Source organism: Malaclemys terrapin, chromosome 1, assembly GCF_027887155.1.
Source record: "Malaclemys terrapin pileata isolate rMalTer1 chromosome 1, rMalTer1.hap1, whole genome shotgun sequence".
In the NCBI taxonomy this organism is placed as follows: domain Eukaryota; kingdom Metazoa; phylum Chordata; order Testudines; family Emydidae; genus Malaclemys; species Malaclemys terrapin.
This window is the reverse complement of record NC_071505.1, coordinates 212,986,236-213,010,175: the sequence shown is the minus strand read 5'-3', so window position 1 is coordinate 213,010,175 and position 23,940 is coordinate 212,986,236. Positions and strand designations below refer to the sequence as shown.

General features: G+C 40.8%; 1 protein-coding gene across 6 annotated transcripts in view; it reads left to right on the top strand.

Annotated features, from left to right (window-relative positions):
• The window catches only part of CNKSR2 (connector enhancer of kinase suppressor of Ras 2), a 355,628-nt gene that overhangs the window by 149,968 nt on the left and 181,720 nt on the right, over positions 1 to 23,940 (top strand). For 4 of the 6 annotated variants that reach the window (XM_054006260.1, XM_054006241.1, XM_054006284.1 and 1 more), the window contains 2 exons: positions 13,552 to 13,671; positions 22,813 to 22,872. In XM_054006260.1, the coding sequence (XP_053862235.1) occupies positions 13,552 to 13,671; positions 22,813 to 22,872 (180 nt within the window). The remainder of the gene's footprint in view (positions 1 to 13,551; positions 13,672 to 22,812; positions 22,873 to 23,940) is intronic. The other 2 variants (XM_054006269.1, XM_054006250.1) reach the window with 1 other exon arrangement.

Genomic DNA, 23,940 nt, shown 5'->3' with positions numbered 1-23,940 from the left:
CCAGTATTTCTAACTGGCTCTCATCAGTGCCATTAGTAGTTTCATTGAACAAAAAGCAGTCTTTTGGGTGGAGTTGTTGATCTTAAAAACTAAAACTCTTCATGAGCCACTGAGCCACCAGGATGTCCAAGGAAAGTAGTCTGTAGGTATATGAAGGCTCAAATGAACAGCAGTATTTCAGTTCACATTTGGAAGTTTATATTTGCAGCCATAAGCGCTAGAAACTTAAACTGCATAAGTCTAGATAAGTCATCTTGAATATACTTCAATTTAATCTCTCAATTTTTGGTTTCATTATATTAATCTAATATTAATATAACCCTCAGTCCAGTGTTTCAGTTCTTTTCCCTATGAAATAGCTTATATAGGTTTTGATACAGCATGTTTTTATTAGTTTTAATGTTCATATGTTCCCAGACTTGGTGATTTTTTTTTTACATGCATAATTGTCTTTCCTTCAATTCTTCATCTGTTCTTATGAAGTCCCTAATTTTTCAGGAAATTTAAAAAGGTTAACATTCCAACTGTACAACATACATATCAAATGTTTACTTTCCTTACATCATGCTGTGCTTGCTTTCAATAAAAGAGGGATGAATATTACTCCCGGCCACTCATAGTGAGAGCAAAATTATCCCACAACAAGGAATGAACAAAACCAAAATACGTGTGTTCTGCTGCTAAAGTTGCCTTCATACCATTTAATAATTGGTAACAAATGGATTAATCATATCCTTTTTCTTTCTGAGAAGCATAGTAGCCTTAGACTGAGCAGGTAACCATCCCATCAGACTCAATGTATACCTGATGCATATAATTTTCTCCTTCAATGCTTGCCAAGTTTAATTATTCAGTTAGTCAAGGGTGGTTGGTTGTTCCTTTGCTGCATCTCTTGGCATTGTTAGTGAGGAAAATAGTGCTTATCAGAAATACAAGGCAACTGAAAATTGTAGGATGAATAGACCAGATATGTACTCAGAGGTTACATATTACCAAAAATGTCTTGGACCTGCTATTTTGCAAAATATAGAATGGTGACATGGTCTCATTTTCAAAGCATTGACTGCGTAACTTGGGCAAAAATGAAAAGGTGACTATTCAAGGTGGAGGGAGTGCGTGAGGACATGTTAGACGAGAAAACCAGAGAGGCTTATTGTGTATGTGGGGGGTGAGGGAAAATAGCTCTTTAGGAGGGGAGAAAGGGACTTAATGGATGAGAAGTGGGTGGCTGTTCTAGAGGCGTGAGACAGCATAAAAGAGTGTGCAAAGCAGAGTGTGAAAATGAGATGAAGAGAGCAATAAGGACTGGGAGGAATTTATAGAACTAGGAGGGTGAGGAGGAGGTTTGAATTTGAGGAGGTAAAAGATGTTTCTGGATGATCGTTTTCCCTCACATTAAGCTGTGACTTCGTCTTAGAAACAGGTATATTAAAACCCCTTTTATTGTGAACTAAAATACAGTAGACCCTGTCCTCTGATTTGAGATAAGATTCTGGATGAAAACTTCCATACACTGAACAGGAGATGCTACATAGAATAATGCTAAGTGAATTGTATAGCAAAAGGCTTATTCTGTATTATTGTTAGTTAGCATGTTATTTTATAGTGTCTCAGGGTGACAGTGGCCCTTTAAGAGGGAGCCAGGCCAGTGCACTCATCAACACACTCCAATTTGGCTAGAAGAGACCCAGGAGTCTGGGCTTCTTGGGAGCAGGAGATTGAGTAGGAGATAAGAGCAGCTAGGCACTTTATGGTTCTTGGTAGAAGGCTGAAGGCAGGAGAGTAGCGAGAGGGGTTTGCTGGCTGGTGTGTCCAAGCTAGAGAGCCTGAGCCCATGACCAGAGAGGGCTGAAGGCGGGGAGCAAGCCAGGGAGCTTACCACTGACATCTCTGGGGCCAGAAAGCTGGACCTAGAGGAACAGTGTGGGGATAGGGAGATTGGGATGCTCCCATCAGAAAGGCTGTGGGGGTTCCCACTGGGAAGAGCAAGATTGCAGTCCAACTGGGGTGACTATCAGAGCCAGAAGGACAGAAGAGGACCGACAGAGAGTCCAGGCAGGGCTGAAGGTGCTTGTATCTGGAACATTGAGGGATGAAATGTTGGATGATCTTGATAACTATTTGCATTGGGATTAATAAATGGATTTTACGTTGAGGCTTTTGTTATGGATCATCTTACATGATATTTTAATAATAAACCAGCCCCAAGGTGGGGTGGAATTGAGAGAGGAGAGTTTGCATAATGGTATTCGGTTTTCTGAGAGAGGAAACTGAGGCAGGGTGCTGAAGAGCCACCCCCGGCCATGAGGGGTGGCTCAGAAGGTGGCTGATCCTGTTACATACAGACATCTAGGATTAAAAAAAAAAGTGCTTGAGTCCCATTTTAAAAAAAATGCCTGAGTCACTATGACTACATCTGCACTACACACCACTGGTCGTGGCATGTAGTGTTCATGCTGTAATGAAAAGCAGGCTCTGACTACATTGCAGTGGTGTAGCTACACATGTCAGGGAAAGGCTCTGGCAGAGGGGAAGCAGCAGGGACAGCTTCAGCAGTTCCCTGCTACCAGAGCCTTTCACTGGGGCAGAGAAAGGGGTCCAGCAGCAGGGAGTTGTCAGAGCCTTTCACCTGTATCAGGGGAATGGATTTGGCAGTGGGGAGCATCTCCCAGCTGCCTTCCCCCTGCCGGAGCCTTTCCCTGCTGGGAGAGCCTTTCCTGTGAAGGGGGAGGACTCCAGCAGTGGGGAGGCAGTGGGATGGTAGACTGCTTTAAAAAATAAAATCAGTGTAGACAGGGAGGCACTGCTTGGGTGAGTAGAGAGTGTGATGGGTATGTACTCACATACATACCCCCATCCTTCAGGCATGTTTTTTCCTGCGTAAGCTGTGCCTCACCAGCTACACTTTATACCTATGCGAGGGGGCTATGTGGCGTGTATACTACACCCTGCTGAAATAAGCGTGCAGTGTAGACATACCCTAAGGGTGCGATTGCAGGGTGGGTAGGCACACCCGTGCTAGCTTTCATTTAACTAGCACAGCTAAAAATAGCAGTGAAGAGGCAGCAGCATGGGCTTCAGCATAGGCTAGCAATGTGAGTTCTTACCCAGGGGGACAAAGCAGGCTGCTATAGCCCATGCTGAAGCCGTTGCTGCCATGTTTTCACAATTAGTTTTTTAGATGTGCTAGCTAGACCTAACGCAAGGGCATGGGTACGCCTGCCTGTGTTGCAGTCACAATTTAGATTGCACTATAAATATATCTTAGGCTACTGAATCCCATTGAAAGTCAATGGGACTTAGGTTCCTAAGTCACTAAGACACGTTTGAAAATTTTACCACTAGTTACTATAATGTTAGGAACTCAAATACTATAGGAGGTGCTCTATGGGATGTGCTCATATACTCTGAATGTCAGCATAAAAGATAGTTCTGCAGAAAAATCTTTAAAAAAATCCTTTTAAAAATGTCCTAAGAATTATTTTTTATTTTCACATACTCGTTTAAAAATAAAAACGGTGCTCTTCCTACCTGAAACACATTTCACAGCTTGCTTAAGTTGTGAGTTATGACAAAAGGCTTCAAAGGCTTGATGAATTGCTTTTTCCACTCTGAGGTACCTCATTTTGTTTTGAATGACTGGAATGTTTAGCCAGAGATGCAATGCAAGGTCAGTTCTTAAACCTTGCTCAATCCCAAGACTTTCAACGGAAATCCATCAGAGAGAACTGCAAACAACCCAAACCTCTTGGGGGTAAAAAAGGAACATTACAACAAGACATGAGTTCTCCCTATCTGTGAGTAAAAACAAATGACAGTTTCAGTATAACACTGAGGAGGAAGACATTCTCTGAATCCTTTCATTGAGGAGACATCTTGAGGAACGAGGTGTTCTCATAAAAAAAAAATGGATCCTGGTTCCTGTGAAGCCAGCCAGCTTGATTAGATAGGAAAGGTCACAGTTAATAAATGGAGACCCAGGTTCATGATTTATGGTTTGGTTTCATATTGTAACCATTTGTTGCCTTTACTCATTTCTATTTAAATCTGTATTCTTTCTTAATAAAACAAAAGTAGGCTTATTTATAAGTACTCACAAGTTCTGTGTGGTTTACAGGAGCAGTGGTTTAAGGTAAACCAAGTAAACTGGGGCACAATGTTCCTTTGGAGGCAGGGGATCTGGGATTTCTGTAAGTAGCCAGTGGCAGGGGGAGAGATATAACAGGAACATTGCAAAGGGACTCTGGGACTGGAGAGCACCTATTGTTAACCTGCAAGGAGGTAGCAGGGCTGGCATAGCCCAAAGCAGGAGTGCTTGGGTGGCTGAAGGTTGGTGGTGTTAGGGAGTTGACATCCAGCCACCACAGGCAAGACTCCCTCATGCTGAGTCAGGGGGTAACAGGTAACTCCTAGTCCCAGGTACCCTGAGAACCATCACTGTAGCATGGGAGTGTAGAACTTCATGACATCTGCTAGGGACTTTGCTATTGCAAACTGATATTATGTGAAAGGAGCTCAGATACTTTGATGGGCAGCAGTATAAAACTCTTACATATATAGATGCCACACATTTAAGAGCTGTTTGAGAGAAAAATTCTAGTACACTTAGAAATGTCTAAAAGCTACATAAGGAGGCTCTTCTGTACATAAAAATGTGGTGATTTTTAAATCCAATGTTTAGAGAGTTTCTATGTCTAGCGAATGAGTAGTTTGTGTTCATTTGGAAAGCTGAAAGTGTGAGAAGGTATTAAAATCCTGTTTCTAGCCTTGATGGTGCACAAGCAGGGCCGGCTCTGGCTTTTTGGCTGCCCCAAGCGCAAAAAAAAACCCGGGGCAGCCAGAACGGCAAAGCAAAAAAAAAAAACCTGCGGCGTGAGCGGAGCCAGGGTGCAGGGGGACTCCCTGTGCTGCAGATGTGCCCCGGCTAGAGGGGGGAGAGTGTGGGGGAGAGAAAAGGGAGGTGGCCAGGGCTTCAGCGGGGCACTACCACACGGCCCTGAATGCTGCGCCGCCTGCCGGGAGGCTCCGCGCCGCTCCGGTCGGCTGGGAGGGAAGGACGCGGGCTGCCCTGCCGGGCTTGCTGCAGGGTGCTCCCGTCCTCCGCGCTGCCGCCCCCTACAGGGCGGCCGGAGCGGAACAAAAAAAAAGTGGCCGTGCTGCCCTAGGATTGGGCGGAATACCGCCTCGAACAATCTGCCGCCCCAAGCACCAGCTTGCTCGGCTGGTGCCTGGAGCTGGCCCTGTGCACAAGATAATGGACCTCAAACCTGGACACTTGTACAGAACCTCGACCCAGTATAATTTTGGGTGAATAGGAAGAAACATTTGTCTAACATGTTGATTCTTTTAAACTGGCAGCTGCTTGACGCTGCTCAGGATTTTGTAATGTTAGAAGTAATAGTGGGAGAGACGTGGGAAGAATATGGATGCAGTGGTTAAAGGGTGTAAGGGTGCAAGGAAGATACATATCAGAAAGCTCTGCCATTTATAATATGGGTATCTTCACTGTGTGTGCATGCATATGCACACTATACAAGTTATACAATACCTCTGCGTAATTGGCAATCCATCCATGTTTTCTTTTTATAATTGAAAATGTCAATACAAAGTACTTTGGCATTTCCAAATTGAAATGTTCTGGAACTATCTATTCCATGAAAAATGCTAATAATTCTGACAAGAACAAACCTTGAAATATCAGAATTTTTCATGGAACATAAATTCCAATTTTTGATCAACTCTAATTGATTGACTTCACTTTTTATCTCTAGTTTTGATTTATTTAAAGAGATTTTACCAAATACTCTCCTAATGCCATGTTAAATGGCTCTTGACTTCTTGACTTCATATACAGGTCAGAGAATAGGTCAAACTGTGAGGAAATGTATGCTTGGAGGTAGAATGATGGATGAAATGAATACACATGGATGTAATAGCCAAGTTCCATTGGTCCAAAATAATGTGATCTTTTTGTGTGACATCAATTTTGTTTGTCTATAACCTTTTTTATTTTTCATTCTAATAAGCCACTGTTGGTGACAATGGTTATTTTGGGAGCAGTGCAATAAAGGAGAATTGAAGTAGGTGTGAGTCAATTCTTTATTACATTACTTGCTGCTGGAAGGAGGAGTCTGATGAAATCGTTGTTGCTATTCCTTGAGGTCCAAATCCAGTGCCCAGGGCACAGTTTGAGTTATTGGGCTAAGAGTTGGTTGTTACGTGAGGGTAAAGGGAGATGGAACCCCAAACAGTGGGAGCAGGTACTACAGCATTAGTTGCATGCTCTGTGGTAGAGAGCTGGCTGGTGAATCAGTATACGGGCATATCCACTGGCCCTCCTTCTTCTCTAGTCTGTCTCCCAAACCCCTTTTGAAGTGAAGAGCTTCTACAGAACATAGTGCCCTGGCATACAGGTGCTGTGGAGTCCTCACAGCTTGTTCTTCTTCTTTAAAAAACTTTCCCTGGTTTTGCTAACTTATAGAGCAACTGAGTGCCTCAGCAAACAATTACCTACTTATAGTTGAGCAATAACTGAGTGAGCAGGGCTGGCCTTACCATGAGGCGAACTGAGGTGGCCACCTCAGGTGCCAGACTGTGTGTGTGTTGGGGGGGCACTAGGACCAAGAGAAAATTGTGTCTGCTGCTGGTGCATATGTATTCTCTCTGCTCTAGATGCACAGAGATGGTGGAGTGCTGTGCTGGAGGAAGGAGGACACAAGAGACATAACAGGCAGGCAGGAGAAAAGGTGAGAGGGAATAACAGAAAGCAGCAGAAGCTGCAGGGAGAGAGAGGAGAAGGAGCCTCCTTTGTACCTCCCTAGCACCCCTAGGAGCCTGGACTGATTAACACCAGCTTCTCAGGGAGCTTCCTGTTTCCTGCTGCTTCCCTGAACCCACTTGAGGAGAACAGGCAGTCAGCTGAAGTAGTAGGAGCCAGTTAGGCCCTTAAGACGCTGATATTTTCCCTCACTCAGGCCCTGCTACCAGCCTGCTTATTTGTCCCCTTCAATTGAGTGTTGAGAGCCATTATAGCTGGCACAGAACAGCAGTCATGAGTGAATGAAGAAAATGCTCCTCTGGGGCAGCATTCAGAAAAAGAAAGAACACAAAGGAAGTTTTTCTATCTAAGCAGGAAGGAGCTCTCTTGAGATACATAGACACAAATGTTCACAGTGAGCCTTCTGGCCCCAGTAAGTCTGAGAGTGGTGAGGAGATGCCTGATCTTCTAGTTAGTCAGAGTGCAGGTGACCTGGTAGCTACTGCAGTGTCCATATCTCCATCTCAAATGGATGTAACCATGCACATTCCTGAAGAAAAGTGTAGATCAGAGAAGAGTGCGGAGGAGGCACAAGAAACAGCTGCTGCTGAGTTTAGTTCCTTCAGTCTAGATGATCCAGGACTGTGGACCCACTTGAGCAGTAGCCTGAGGGACTTCCTTGTCCTGCATGGTCCACAGCAAGTGAAAAACTTCATGTTCCTGAAAGACAATGAAAATAGAAGTTTCCGTCCAACACATTATTGGCGTGAAATTCTCAATGGTGACAAAGTGGAGAGGCCATGGCTTATGTACTCAAAAACTCAGAATGCTGCATACTGTTTTTGTTGCAAACTCTTCCAGTCTAATGTTCCAGCCACATTGGGTTCTACAGGAACAAAAGACTGGAAAAATCTGGCTAGAAATCTAGCATGCTATCAGAAGGCAGCAAATCAGCAGAGAGCATTCCATAGGTGGAAAGAGCTTGAGATGAGACTAAGGTTAAAGGCTACCATAGATGATCAGCATCAAGAGAAGATTGTATCAGAGTCTCTTTACTAGCAAAATGTTCTAAAAAGGCTCATTGCCATTGTGAGAATGCTTGCTACCCAAAACCTAGCAGTGCGTGGCACTTAAGATCAGCTGTAGGTGCCAAACAATGGAAACTTCCTTAAAATTGTGGAGCTGATGGCTGAGTTTGATGCTGTATTCCAGGAGCATCTAAGAAGAGTAACCCCTCCTCCCCCAAGAAATATACACACACCACTACCTTGGAAAAACAATTCAAAATGAGATCATACAGTTATTGGCAACAAAAGCCAAACAGAAGATTGTGGCAGATCTGAAGTCAGCAAGATATTACTCTGTTATTCTGGACTGCACACCTGATATCAGCCATACGGAACAAATTACTTTAATGGTGCGTTTTGTAACAACAACAGAACCTAGTGAAAATGTCCCTGCAATGGTGATTGTCAGAAAGCATTTTCTAGAATTTATTGACATTGATGATACTACAGGAGCTGGTACGACAAATGTGCTTCTTAAAAAGCCGGAAGATACAGGAATTGCAATAGCTGACATTAGAGGTCATGGCTACGATAATGGTGCCAACACGAGAGGAAAGAGCAGAGGAGTGCAGACATGGATCCGAGAGTTAAACCCTCGAGCTTTTTTTGTCCCATGCAGTTCTCATTCATTGAACTTGGTGGTCAGTGATGCAGCATCAGCTTCTAGTGAGGCTGCAGAATTTTTAAATGTAATTCAAAGCATCTATGTATTTTTCTCTGCATCAACTCATCAATGGCAAATTTTGAAGCAGCATCTGGGAACATCCTCTCTGACACTGAAACCACTGAGTGCCACACGATAGGAAAGTTGAGTGTAGGCGATAAAGCCTATCAAACACCAAATTGGGAAGCTAGATGATGCCATAGTTGCCATTATGGAGGATAATCCTATGATAGGAACTGATCGTGGGAGAACAGTGGTAGAGGGAAATGGAATCACCAGAAGCATACATAACTTCACATTTCTGTATGGCTTAGTGTTTTGGCATGACATACCATTTGAAATAAATGTTGTAAGTGTTGACCTTGATATATCTGGAGCAATGGAACAACTGGACAAAGCAAAGTCATACCTACAGTCTTAACGGTCAGATGAGGGATTTCAAAACATTCTGAAGAGTGCACAGAAGTTGGCAGAGGAACCTCACACTGAAGCTATTTTCCCATTCAAGAATACAAGAGTCACCAAAGAAGAAAGAACGAGGAGTACTTGTGGCACCTTAGAGACTAACAAACTTATTTGAGCATAAGCTTTCGTGGGCTAAAACCCACTTCATCAGATGCATGCAATGGAAAATACAGAAAGAAGATATATATGCACAGAGGACATGAAAAAATGGGTGTTGCCATACTAACTATAATGAGAGTAATCAATTAAGGTGGGCTATTATCAGCAGGAGGAAAAAAACTTTTGTAGTGATAATCAGGATGGCCTATTTCCAACAGTTGACAAGAACGTGTGAGTAACAGTAGGGGAAAAAATTAGCATGGGGAAATAGGTTTTATTTTGTAAAAAGAAGAACAGGAGTACTTGTGGCACCTGAGAGACTAACAAATTTGTTAGTCTCTAAGGTGCCACAAGTACTCCTGTTCTTCTTTTTGCGGATACAGACTAACACGGCTGCTACTCTGAAACCCGTTTTATTTTGTGTAATGACCCATCCACTCCCAGTCTTTATTCAAGCCTAATTTAATGGTGTCCAGTTTGCAAATTAATTCCAATTCTGCAGTTTCTCGTTGGAGTCTGGTTTTGAAGGTTTTTTTTTGTTGGAGTATTGCGAATTTGAGATCTGTAATTGAGTGACCAGGAAGGTTGAAGTGTTCTCCGACTGGTTTTTGAATGTTATAATTCTTGACATCTGGTTTGTGTCCATTTATTCTTTTGTGTAGACACTGTCCGGTTTGGCCAATGTAGACACCTTCTTGTCAACTGTTTAAAATGGGCCATCCTGATTATCACTACAAAAGTTTTTTTTTCCTCCTGCTGATAATAGCCCACCTTAATTGATTACTCTCGTTATAGTTAGTATGGCAACACCCATTTTTTCATGTCCTCTGTGTATATACATCTTCCTACTGTATTTAGTAAATACAGTAAATAGTCCTCGTTCTTTTTGCTGATACAGACTAACACGGCTACCACTCTGAAACCAAAGAAGACATTTTGATTACGAGGCACAGGATAATCCTATAAGAGACCCCAAACAAGAATTCAAAGTTGAATTCTTTAACCAGGTGCTAGATTGTGCAATACAGTCAGTTGAAGACCGTTTCATGCAGCTCAAGGAACACAGCAGTATATTTGGGATGTTGTATGATATTCCAAAACTCCTCACTATACCTGAAGAAGACCTACACTAGCAATGCAGGGCACTAGAGACAGTGTTGACACATGATGACATGCGTGATATTAATCTGAGTGATTTAGGTGATGAACTGAAAGCCCTTTCAAGATACATTTCAGCAGGATCAACTCCAAAGGCTGTTCTGGAATATATGTGCACAAATAAGAAAACCACCCTCTTTCAAAATGCTTTTGTTGCTCTGCGCATATTTCTAACACTTCCTGTAACAGTTGCCAGTGGAGAACGCAGCTTCTCCAAGCTGAAGTTAATAAAAGCACATCTATGCTCCACAATGACACAGGAGAGGCTGGTCGGCTTTGCAACCATCTCAATAGAGCATGAGCTGGCCCAGACTGTGGACCTACAGCAGGAAGCAGTTCAAATCTTTGCAACCAAGAAGGCATGGAAAGCAGCACTTTGATTATTCTAACAGATAAAAATGCCAGAGTTTACTATGCAGATAAGAAAAGTTACATTTGCTCTTCAAGCGTTTGAAAGTTAAGTGTTACTTAAAAATTTTTAACAAGGCATTTTAAGTTGTTAGTTCTCCTTTATTGGGGTAGGTAGTAGAGTAGTACCATGAGAGGAGTAGAACAGGAAGAAGGCAGAATTGAGACCTTTCAAAGTTTTGGCCCAAGCGAGGGGGCTTGGGGGCGTCATTTGAGCTCCCCGCCTCAGATGCCAAAATGTTGTGGGCTGGCCCTCTGCGTGAGCATGTTCTGTGTTTTGTAAATGCATATTTTAAATGAGACATGCCACTCCTATGGTTTTTTCTCCTGTGCATCTCCTATGTTGCAAGGTATTTGTATGATTTGGTGTTTAAAACCCTGTGAAAAATATTTGCTGTAAGAATAGTTTGTGTGTACATTATTCAAAATGCTTTGGTGGTCCAGTCTAGCCAACACTGACACATAAAAGTTAATTGACTCAACTCTTAAGTGTTTATAGGATCAGGCCCTAAAATTGTATTTCTTTTCTATAAGTCCGCTACCAGTGATTTTGATAATGATTTGCAATTATTTTGGAAATATAGCATCAGTTAAACTCTGGAAGAAATACTAGTTTCATTTTCAACTGCTAATTTTCTTGCTCCTGCTGTGCAAATTATCACAAATCAGGATGGAAATGGTTTCCCTACCTACTCTTGTTATAAAGAGACTGAAACATTAGAGTTCAATAAAATATGCCATCAATATGCTAAACCAAGGTCCCTGCTGCCTACAAGTGATAACAATAAGGAAAATTCAGGGTTAGGATTTAGGATCCTGCCATATTATCATATTTGCTGTTATACTATTTTGTTTGTTTTTTATCTATTACGCTGGGTTTATTTCACCTTTTACATCAGGTACTTGTTTTGTGGTTTGAAATTACAACTGTGAATTTGACAAGGAAAGGTTAGTTTGAAGCATATCATTAATACAGGTTTTTACAGGTACAGCTATAGACTCATAAAGAGAAGTTAACATTTATGTGGATTCATTTTGATTATAATGCACTAATTGCTACTTGAAAGGGTGACTGATACTGTGAGCAAGTGAGGCATTTCACTTACTTGAGCAGTCTGATTAGCTTTAGCCCTTTTGAATCTGAGAACATTTACGCTGGTTCTTAATTAGTTCTTCAGTTACCACAGGGCTGTGCCCAAATGAACGTTGTCATCATTCAGAGTGCGAACAGTACGCTCTCGTAGGAAATCCGAGTTGTGAAACCCAAAGTTCTGGCCACCAATAAGGTATTCCAGGCAAAGCTTTAAAGCTTTCCAAAATTACGAGGTCCAAAAATATAAAAGAAGCACAAAAAAGAAATGATCACTACCTACTATAGGCAAGAGAAAATCATGGGGGGGGAAAGGTATAAAATACCTACACTATAACTATAGGTCTTTAGAAACCTTCAGTATTTTTTATTTTTTAGTTTTGCAGAAAAGAAACACTGTCAGAGGTAGCAGGTCTAAGATATTGCCCCATTATGAACATGCTTATCTGTTATAGGCTTCAACTTCTTGACTCCAAGGTGTACATTTTTAATGCTGAGAGTAATTAATGATTGGAACCATTTACCAAAGGTTGTGGTGGATTGTCCATCACTGACCATTTTAAAATCAAGATTGGATTTTTTTTTTTCTAAAAGATATGCTCTAGGAATTATTTTGGGGAAGTTGTATGGCCTCTGTTATACAGGAAGTCAGACAGATAATCACAATGGTCCCTTTTTGCCATGGACTGTATCAATAAATACTTTTGGAATTGCTAAATTTTATATAAATTCACTTTTGGGGAAATTTTTATAAGCAGTACAAAACAGCCTTCAGCATTAATGTGAGTTGTCCATGATTGTTAATGACTTGATTTTCATGTGTCTGAGCAACTGCAACCTCCGCTGAAGTCAGTCAGTACTCACCACCTTTAAAAACAGGTGAGAAGACTATATTCCATGCATATACTATGCATCTGAACATTAAGACACTGCTACAGTGGGTTTAATGATAGGGAGTGGGGAGAGAATGCACACTCGAATTTCTTTTTTCTCCTGTTGAGGCAAAAGTATTTGAGTTTGTGTTTTCTCTTCTGATGTTGTGCCAATTTTGTCCCACTACAAAGATTGGGTCCTGTATTATATTGCTAATTGAAGTTTTGTCTGTGAGGATGAAATTAAATTTTGTCCACCAAATTTTGTGTTTGATAAGCTAACTATAATTGTGCAGGCCAAGAGATTTATTCATTATAGGCCACAGTAGTGACTCAAGGATATTACATGTATCTTCTCTGCTGAAACTTTTAAATGCTTCATTCCAAATATATTCCCTCTCCCCAATTTTATTTTAACTCTTTCTGGTAGAAACCCCTGATCCTGAATTTGAATTTACTAGCATGGAATCCATTGACTCAGCAGAATTCCACAAAAATTCAGTGTCCATTGATGCGGGATCAAGGCTTAACTCTGGTGATCTTTGACTTTAAAAAACAAAACAAAAACCTGCACAAATATCATTGTATAGTAAAAATTAAAATATTTTGAGGGACCAATACAATTAATTTAATAGTAGTAGAAAACTTCAAATACTTCAAATACACACAGTTCCCATTTTGAATTTTTATATGACTAAAATGAGGACGATTGATCCTAACTTCCTAGACAATCTGAATTTGTTTTTCAAAGAATGAACTATAGTTGAACTCAATAGCATTGTGAGTGGTCTGTAGTAGTCTTTCATCTGTGTTTGCCTTATACCAGATAACTTTATGCGAAGAAAGACTCAAGAATGTAATTTAGTTGTACAAGTTAAGAATGCTAGTTCTTTTAAATGTTTTTTATTGAGAAGAAACTGTTCAAATAATCATGGTATATTCACTGTAGTTTTCTTTTATTTTTCTTTTAGTGTAAAACTCTCTCTGGCGTCTGTGACCACATTATCTCTCTCTCATCTGATCCTCTCGTTTCGCAGTCTGCTCACCTTGAAGTGATCCAGCTAACAAACATAAAACCAAGTGAAGGGCTGGTAAGAAGTACGCAGTTAATCAAAACAGTTGTCCAAGATGAGAGAGTTAATTCTGTAAATAAGATCTATACTGGGGGCTAGGGACCAGGCCACTTCTTTTTTAAAAAATGTTTGTTTAGTTTGATTTTTCACACAGCTGGTCTAATGTTATGGGTCTTTCACATGAATAACTGTTGTATCAAAATGTAAATAGAAAGAAATGGAAAGTAATTCTCTCCAGTTTACATCAATATTTTAGACTATTCTAGGATCTTGAAATCTGAGGGGATTTAAATTAATACCTAAACCCTGGCCATGAAGTTTGGGTGAGATTATGCACAAAACTGTCAAATTCTGGAATTTGCTTCATAACATCTCCCACTGAGAAATAAAACACTTTTATAACTTATTCAAGGACTCTACAGCAATTCCCAGGAGAAAAGTAGATTCTTAAATTGTATTGCAAGAAGTCTACATGCTTAATGAGATGGCTGTAAAAGACCAACCTAACAATCCCTTGAGTGTCGCTCATGAGTTGACTACTGCTGCTTGGATTACGCATGCAGATAGCAACCATTGCATAAAAGAAACACTGATTACAATTGGAGAAATGACATTTGACATCATGAATAACAATGCCATCTACCTACCTTGGGGACACCAAAAGGTGTTGGGAATTCAATGAATCATTTCTTGAGAAATTGCTTTTACACCGTCTTTTGCTGCCTACACACATCCATGGTCCATTTACTTGTGTAGTATCTGTACTGCTATGCTCCCATTCCAGGAGTTATTTTTTGGGTTAGTGGTTTTTAGTTTTTATTTAATTTTAATCTTTTGGCAACTTTTGTTATGCCTAGGTACCTAGAAATAATGATTTATTTGGTATGTCTCTCTTCAGAAAAACAGCAATTAAAATTAAAGGAATTTTATTTTTAATTGGTAAATATTACTCCATCCTTTTGTTTATTTCACTGGCTTTCTTTTCATGTCAGAATACATTTAAAATTGCCCTTCAGGTTTTCAACTCTCCATGGACTCCACCTTACCAATTTGTCATCCTGTTCTCTTACTCTGCTGCCTGCTCATCCCTTCTCTTTATCCCATTTCTACTGGGAAGGGACATTCTCACTTTTTCTGTCCCATCTTTCTGAAGCTCTCTCCGTGTTTGACGCAAGGCCTGTCCCATGGTTGCACTGGTTTTCCAGCACTCTTTCCTCATTCAGATCCCTCCTTATGGCCCTCTTTTCTCATAATTCTGACAAGAAGTGAGTCAACTAGTGCAGTTTTCTTTTAAAGCAAAATTATTTTTGTGGTTCTATTTTCCAGCTCTCCCATGACCCTGGGCAAGTCACCTCCCCTCCTTGTACCTCTGTGTCCCCCACAACCTTGAGTGTATCCTGTCTGTGTAGATTGTGAGCACATCATAGCAAGGACTGTCTCTTAATATGCATTTGTACACCCAGCACAATGGGGCCGTAATCTCAGATGGGACCCTTAGGCACTATGTTAATACAAATAGTGATAATTGTGTGTATTTTTAACGGTAGGGGAAAGAATTAACCATGCTTTGTATAAGCTTTAGCTGTGCATTATTTTGTTACTGTGTCATCTTTCTTCCCCTTTCTCCCCTTGTCCCCATGCCACTGTTTTGTTGCCAGTTTTTTGAGTCACGTCATCTAGTCTGTAAGCTCTTTGGAGCAGGGACCATGTTGCATGAGGTGCCTAGCAAACTTTTGAGTTGTATAAAATGGTAATCCTAATAACTGGTTATCCTTGTTAAACCATTTTCTAATGTTTTGTATGAATGATGCAGCATTTTGGGGAGTTATTAAGATGTATCCAACATGCTCTGATTTATTGTCATTAGCACTGACCTGGTTCCCAACTTGTCAGTTTTACAAGTTATGAAAGGTCTTGTAGTTGATAGTGGACTGCACCTTGAGGGCCACCACTTAATTGCATAAGGAACTTGATGACTTCTTGACCTAACAAAACCTTTTTCCAGGATCCATGTCATAATGGAATTGGGAAGATAGAGTTATGACTGACCTCCTTTCAGTGGTTTGGACACATACTGGAGTTTTGTACTGGCAACATTATTAACAGTATTAATGTTGTTAACATAAGAAAAATGGAAGGGCTGTCTGCAATAGGGCAATAAATAGGCAAGAGCATCTCATACCTTTGAAGATGATACTGTCTGCCAACCAGGAGAAGTGAAACATCTAAAATAGCTGGAGGGGAGAGTCTCTAAGAAGTTAAAGTAGAATGGGAAGAGGAGGGAGGGAAATAAAAATAGAAAGCAGAGTGAGACTTATCTGAATTTCTGTTGTAAATTGTTCTTGGGATCTGGGGAGTGGGCAAGGTGTGTGTGGATGGATGAATGGTTACTGTGCATGGTGTTGGAAGAGACAAAGTTTAATTGAAAGTAAAAAAAAATATATTATATAAGTGCTAAAATATCACTTTTAATTAAGTACCTCTGAAATTGTACATGAAAAATATTATTGAAATTTAAATAGCAGTCATACATAAATGTGAAGTATCAAACTACTGTACATGTGCTCTTTTCACAATTAAATATTTTATGAGTTTTATAGTAATGTATATTGTAGTTAACATGTGGAAAGACACGACAAAATAAGCATAGCAAGTAGGAAAATATTGTGACTATTGTCATGATGTATGGAGAATTCTTTTTGGATGGAGCTTGAGTAGATGGCTATGTTGTTGTTGGTGGGGGTTTTTTCCCCTCCCCATCTGGTGCCTGATTTTGGCTCTGTGGTTGTTTGCATATATGTAGTACCTCATGAGTATTGCAGGAAGAAGGGATATAGCCTGCAGCATCGAGAAAAGTGAAGATGAAAAGGAAATTGTAAAATACAGATCTCTCCTAAAAAGCCTTAATATCAGTTAAATGTTGGTCAGCTTTGAAGACATTTGTAGAGATATCCCATTTGAGAAAAGACTTGAAAGTTGATTCTTCTGTATCATTGGACAGAATGTAACTTAGCGCTTCTTTCTGCTGTTTATGTTCCAGAGAAAATTGACTAGTTTAGCTGGTAATCCTTTACCCTAAGGAAATGGAATCTGAAATATTTCTATTGATTTAAAGAGTTTGAGAATAGTGTGTTCAGCACTGCAAAGAACGAAAATGTGCATGTGTTTGTTTAGAAGAAAAATAGAGAATCTTGTTACAGCTGTGAATGTTTTTCCAACCCTTAGCAAGGTTTTCTGACACACTTCTGTACTTTTTTAATTTTTTTAAATGATAATATGGAATTTCAAAGCAGGATTGCGGCATTATGAAATTTAATTTATTGTTTTCGAGTTCAGTTTTTGATTTTAGTGCTGTCCTTTACACTTCAAATACTGTTATCAGACAGTTTCATTCAAGACCTAGTTATTCGTAAGGGTTATATTTTTTTATGAATTAGGGAATATAGAGACTAGTATTTCAAAACATTTTACAGACTGGGTGTTCTTTTTGTTTCTCTGATTGCTAGAACAAACTTAAAATTAGTCTGTTATAGGCAGAAGGTCCCAAGTTTGTTCATGTGGCAAATAAATGGAATGAAGCTGAGTGTAGCAGTGTGAGAGCAGTATACTACTGGTGGCCTTGCTAGCTGAATGTCCAGGTATACTAATGTTCCTCCGAGTCATATAACCTAAAATAATGAGGAAGGAGGGATTTTGAGAAGAGGATGCGTGAAGCTATATAACATTTTATGAGGCTCTTAATGGTCCTCGTTAGCTTCACTGAACTCTAGAGTTGAATTGGAGAAGTGTGTTGCTTTAGTTTTGAAGAGTGCTGACTAGACCACTTTTGGAGCACATGTAATGTTTACTAAAGAAGCCTGTGACCTTTTCTTTGTGTTTGGGGGGAAAGCTTCATCATACGACCATCTCAGTAGAAGAGTTCAAATTGAATTAAATATGAGGTAAAATGAGCTTAGCGTCTTGCTGTTGCCATTCAGTCCAGTATCAGAGACTGCTAATTCACAAAATTCAATACATAAAAAAGCACTGCCTAAAGTACATCTAACTTTATTTGTGCCTCCTTTTTAAAAAGAGAGTGGGAGAAGTTTCTATCTTTAACTGAATAATATTAGGCCCAAGATAAAATTTGTTAATTGGTTTTAAATCAGACCATCTGCCAATAACTGATCTGGGTTCTCTCCGATGTTATTAAACATGCAGCATCCATTAAGAGGGCTAGTCCTTAAATTAAGTGCACACGAGTTCCTTGTTCTTATGGTGATTGCACTCAAAAGTTATTTCTGGCATACTAACTGGATTATCACTCAATTTGTTTGACATGACTTATTCTTATAAATTCTCCAGAACTTTCGAGTTGCCTTTGAATACTAGAGCATTAGCCCTGCCGACTTTAGTGCTGTTGAACAGCACACACAAAGCATCATGTTCAGTGAGGGTGCTATTACAATATTGTAGGGGGAAAAACAACCCAGAGTGACCAGAGAGATTGAAGTGTTCTCCGAGTGGTTTTTGAATGTTATGATTCATATTTGTATCTGTTTATTCTTTTGCGTAGAGACTGCCGCTTTGGCCAATACATGGCAGAGGGGCATTGCTGGCACATGATGGCATATATCACATTGGTAGATGTGCAGGTGAACGAGCCCCTGATGGTATGGCTGATGTGGTTAGGTCCTATGATGGTGTCCCTTGAATAGATATGTGGACAGAGTTGGCATCGGGCTTTGTTGCAAGGATAGGTTCCTGGGTTAGTGTTTTTGCTGTGTGGTGTGTAGTTGCTGGTGAGTATTTGCTTCAGGTGGGGGGTGTCTGTAAGTGAGGACTGGCCTGTCTCCCAAGATCTGTGAGAGTGAGGGATCATCCGTCAGGATAGGTTGTAGATCCTTGATGATGCGCTGGAGAGGTTTTAGCTGGGGGCTGTAGGTGACTGCTAGTGGTATTCTGTTACTTTCTTTGTTGGGCCTGTCTTGTAGTAGGTGACTTCTCGGTACCCTTCTGGCTCTGTCAATCTGTTTCTTCACTTCACAGGTGTGTATTGCAGTTTTAAGAACACTGGATAGAGATTCTGTAGGTGTTTGTCTCTGTCTGAGGGGTTGGAGCAAAGGCAGTTGTATCTTAGAGCTTGGCTGTAGACAATGGATCATGTGATGTGGTCTGGATGAAAGCTGGAGGCATGTAGGTAAGTATAGTGGTCAGTAGGTATCCGGTATAGGGTCATGTTTATGTGACCATCGCTTATTAGCACTGTAGTGTCTAGGAAGTGGACTTCTTGTGTGGACTGGTCCAGGCTGAGGTTGATAGTAGGGTGGACATTGGCCAAACCAATGTCTCTATGCAAAAGAATAAATGGACACAAATCTGACATCAGGAATCATAACATTCAAAAACCACCCGGAGAACACTTTAATCTCTTTGGTCACTCAATAACAGACCTAAAAGTGGCAATTCTTCAACAAAAAAAACTTCAGAAACAGACTCCAACGTGAAGCTGCTGAACTGGAATTAATTTGCAAACTGGATACCATCAGAATAGGCCTGAATAAAGACTGGGAGTGGTTGGGTCATTACAAAACCTAAATTTAATTTCCCCAATACTAATTTCTCCCTGCTGTTACTCACACCTTCTTGTTAACTGTTTTTAATGGGCCACTCTCTTACCATTTCAAAAGTTACTTTTTCTCCCTTGGTATCCTGCTGTTAATTGATTTATCTTGTTAGACTGACCTCACACTTGGTAAAACAACCCCCATCCTTTCATGTATTAATAGCTGCTCCTGTATTTTTCACTTCATGCATCTGATGAAGTAGGTTCTAGCCCACAAAAGCTTATGCCCAAACAAATTTGTTAGTCTCTAAGGTTCCACAAGGACTCCTCGTTTTTTACTGAGGTGTGAGACTCTATTTACTTTCTGGCTGAACATCTAATAATACTCATCATTGTTTACTTCTTTTCAGAACTTTGCCATTTATGTATGTACCTATCCTGAACTGAGTTCACTTCATAGATCTAATTTATATTGGAGATGTACATTAAGATTATTTTGTTCTTGAATATGCCTGATATTTTTCTTCGACTAAGGTTATGTGCATTGTTTCAGTGAAACATCAGCAATAGTTTTTACCTTATTTTCAACATCAATATGTTGTGTGTATGGTAAATATAACTTCATTACAAACCAATCTGACTGAAAACTTCTTTGTTTACCTCTTCTGGTCATTCAAGAGATGAGATAGTAGTGGAAACGTGTGTATTTCACTGTTATATTTGAATGCAATCAGTCATTTTTCTTGCACGATAAAGGTGAGATTTTTTTTAAATCTTTGCGTTGACTTAATTCTGCTCTCACTAAAGTCAGTTGGAGTTTTACTACCTTAACAATTCTGAAAACATTGATTTGTGCTGAACTCCTGCACAAATGAGATTGGATGGTCCAGTGGTTAGGATGCTAACCCAGGACTCTGAGATCTAGTTTCAGTTCCCTGCTCTGCCACAGACTTGCTCTGTGACCCTTGGTCATGTCACTTAGCCCTGGTCTACACTCAGTATTTAGATCAACATGCTTCCATTAGGCTAGCTACCACAGCTTGGGGAGATGGATTAGCTATAGTGACAGAAAAACCCTTTCCATCGCTGTAGGTAACATCTAACCCATGGTGCTACAGCGGCATAACTACAATGCTGTAGCTGTGTTGCTGTAGTGCCTATAGTGTAGATATGACCTTAGCCTTTTTGTGTCTTAGTTCCCCTTCTGTAAAATGGGAATAATAGCACTTCCTTATCTTGCACTTCCCTACCTTACACAGGTGATAGCTCTTAAAGATAGATATCCTAATAAATAGAAAATCACATGATTGGACAGTATTTGGTCCTGCCATGCGGGCAGGGGACTGGACTCGATGACCTCTCGAGGTCCCTTCCAGTCCTAGAATCTATGAATCTATGATGCAGGGTAACAAATTAATGGGAAAATGACATTGTCCTACAAATCTTTGGATTACAATGATTTTCCCTTCTAGTCCCCAGTAGTGGGTGAGTGTGGAGTGAGCAAGATGTATGATGGCATAAGAGGGTGGGGAGGAGAGAGACAGGGATCCTCATGGAGCATGCTGAGCAGCATGGAGTGGAACTCAGTCTCTACTTTGCCCTTGGTAGCATGGCATGTCCAGTAGGGGTGATGCCAATGATTTACTGCCACGGTCTACGCGGAGCTGAATGATCTTTGTGGATATCTTTGCAGAGCAGAATGATGGAGTAATAGGGAAGTTAAAAATTTGGAGTCAGATAATCTCTTTCTTGGCAAGGAGGTGGAAGCAGGCAGGTTTTGGAGGAGGAAATCTTCAATAGTCTCTTGGGGGATTCTCCCCTCACTTTGTTCCATTTTGGGAGTGGTTGCCCACCCCTGCCTCATCAGAAAGGTCGCAGAGACTGGCCCCACACATTATTAATCCCAGGAGATTTGCAGGCACCCAAGGCCCTCCGTCTGGAGGCTCCATGCATCCTCACTGTCTAGTCCAGAGGTCACCAAACTCTGGGGCGCATCCCCCTAGGGGGACACAGAGGAACATTCAGGGGGAGTGGTGGGGCCAGTCCAGCCCCCAGAGGGCGTGGGAAGGGAGTGCCACCCAGCCCTGCTCCACTCCTGGCCCTGGCCGCAGCCCTGGCTCCACCTCCAGACTCGCTCCCTGTCCTGGGCTCTGCTCCTAGTCCCACCCCCAGCCTCGCTCCCAGCCCCAGCTGTAACCCCAGCCGTGGACGCCTTACCCGGAGCCGCGTCCCCACTCCAGGCCCCGGCTCTGTGGGAGGGCCAGGCGTGGACACAGGTAAGAGGGGGCGAGACCCTAAAAAGCTTGAGGACCACTGGTCTAGTCTCTGGTGACCACTCCCTGGCAGCACAGTTCCAATGGAATCCCTCTGCTAGGGAACAGCATGTCACCTGAAGACTTATTGATCTGAGGGGCTAGAATGGAAGCAGTGCTCACCTTGCCTGCCCAGTGTCCATCTCTTTTCTGCAAAGAGGTCTGGTGGAAGGAAGGGAATTGTTGCAGAAGTGATTGAACAAACCCCTTTAGGTTCCCCACCACCACTTGGCATCTAGGGGGGAACAATCTGGGCCTCTTTGCTGATATCAATCAGAGAATGATAGAATTTTGCATGGAGGGTGAGGGTGCAGAGCATGACTTGGAATGTGGCAGCTCCCCCAACTCTGATCCTGGCTATGGTTGCCAGGTGTCCGGTTTGATAAGAGTGTCTTATGAAGGTATTAAACTTGGCAAAATCATGATTAGATGATAAGGTTAGTTTTCTTACTTGTACAACCCATGCTACAGATGGGTCTCTCTTTAAAAGAAGAAACCAATTAGTTTTGTAGTGTATTCTCCCATTTGTGGCTCAATGGTTGTTATTAAAATATAAAAGGCAGTTCTGAAATTGTCCCAACATCTGCCCACAAACTAATCTTTATGTACTTATGACTTCAAAATGAGATGTCACTCACAGTAGATTGTACAGTTCTACATATATGGTAATCCTTCTCCTTTTTGGTATGCTTTGATCAGCATTGAAATAGTTAGCAAATTGTCATGATTAAGGTTTAGTTAACATGGTGTTGAGGTGAATGAGGTAGTTAGCAATTCTTAGAGCTGTTGTTTCAAGTACACATCACAGATTCGGTTTCCACTTGGTTCACATTTGAAAGTTTATCTTTGCAATCTTAATGGCTAAAGAACTTATTTTTTATGAAACCTTAGATTCTGGTAGCTTCCAAGAAAAAAGCTGACGGCATCAGTCATCCTAATACAGCAGTTGAGCAGATAATGTTGCAGTGGTGTTTCTAGTATAAGGAATATCTATGAGGTACTGCTAAAGCCATGGATATTTACAAAGATAAAGCTTCAAATTGCAACTTCTGTATAGGTGCCAGAATCATTCAGTCTTATTGTTCTATCTCAGTTAACTTCTCTCCTTTACCGCCCCCCCCACTCCAGAAAAAAACACCACACCACACTTTTCTGTCCAGAGACGTATTCCTCGTGGCATGTATTAATTTATATCTCAAATAATTGATAGATTTTCCTTTTAGAGAGATATGCAAATTGTTTTGGATGGTAATAGTTTATGAAATACTTTACAAATTCTTTCCCATGATGTCTTTTTCTTAGGGTATGTACATTAAATCAACATATGATGGTCTCCATGTAATTACTGGAACAACAGAAAATGTAAGTATTGTTAATACTGTACGTTCAGGCCTGGAAGCTTTTTTGACCTTACATTTGGTTAATGCCTTCCCTTCGCTACAGACTATATTTTGCTTGAAAAACTCTGCTAGTTGGCTGTGAGGGATCAATGGCAAGTTGGAGGGCAAAAATGAGATTGCTTTTGTTTATTAATCCAAAACGGTCGGCTTTACTTCATTCTTGCAAGGTATTTAAAATGCTTCCCTGGATCAAATTAGGAGATAGCTGACTTGCTGGGGTTTTCTTGGATTATGTGTAAAAGATAAATGTTTTTAATATGTACTGACTGATATGCTGGAGTTTGCTGTGGCACAAGAAAAAAATAGTTTTTATATCTATCCAATTTCATTTGATTTTGTAATGGAAGTAAAAGCATGGAAATAAGGGCATCCTTTGAAGTTGACGTTAAAAAATTTTGTTGTACACTTCTGAAAGACTTCTGAGTAACATTTGCGGTAGGGAAGTTTAGTTGTAGCCGTATCGATTCCAGGATATTAGAGAGACAAGGTGGGTGAGGTAATATCTTTTATTGGACCAACTTCTGTTGGTGAGAGAGACAAGCTTAGGAGACACACAGATCTCGAAGCAGAGCTCTGTGTGGCTCAAAAGCTGGTCTTGCTCTCCAACTGAAGTTGGTCCTATAAAAGATATTACCTCACCCACCTTGTCTCTCTATATAGTAGGGATCACTTAGATGTGAGCTTACCCATTGAAGGACAGCAAAGGGAACTCTAAGCAAAACACAACTGCATACTTTTCAGCTGCCTTATAGTTTGCTTTCCCCTTCTCCTCCACCCCCTTTGTACAGAATTGGATGCCCATTAGGGAGTTGGCAAGCTGATGGGTTTTTTAGGGCTTTAAGCCATAACAATAGATACAGAGCAGGCCTCTAACACAAGACTGTGCAGCTTTCAGGACAGTTTAGTCAATTTCTCTTGAAAACTTTGATGACCTGGTGCTCAAACAAATTTACAAAGAAATACTTGTTCTACTCTGCTACTATATCATTTCCTGACAAACATAAAGCGTCTCAAATACTGAATATTTTTA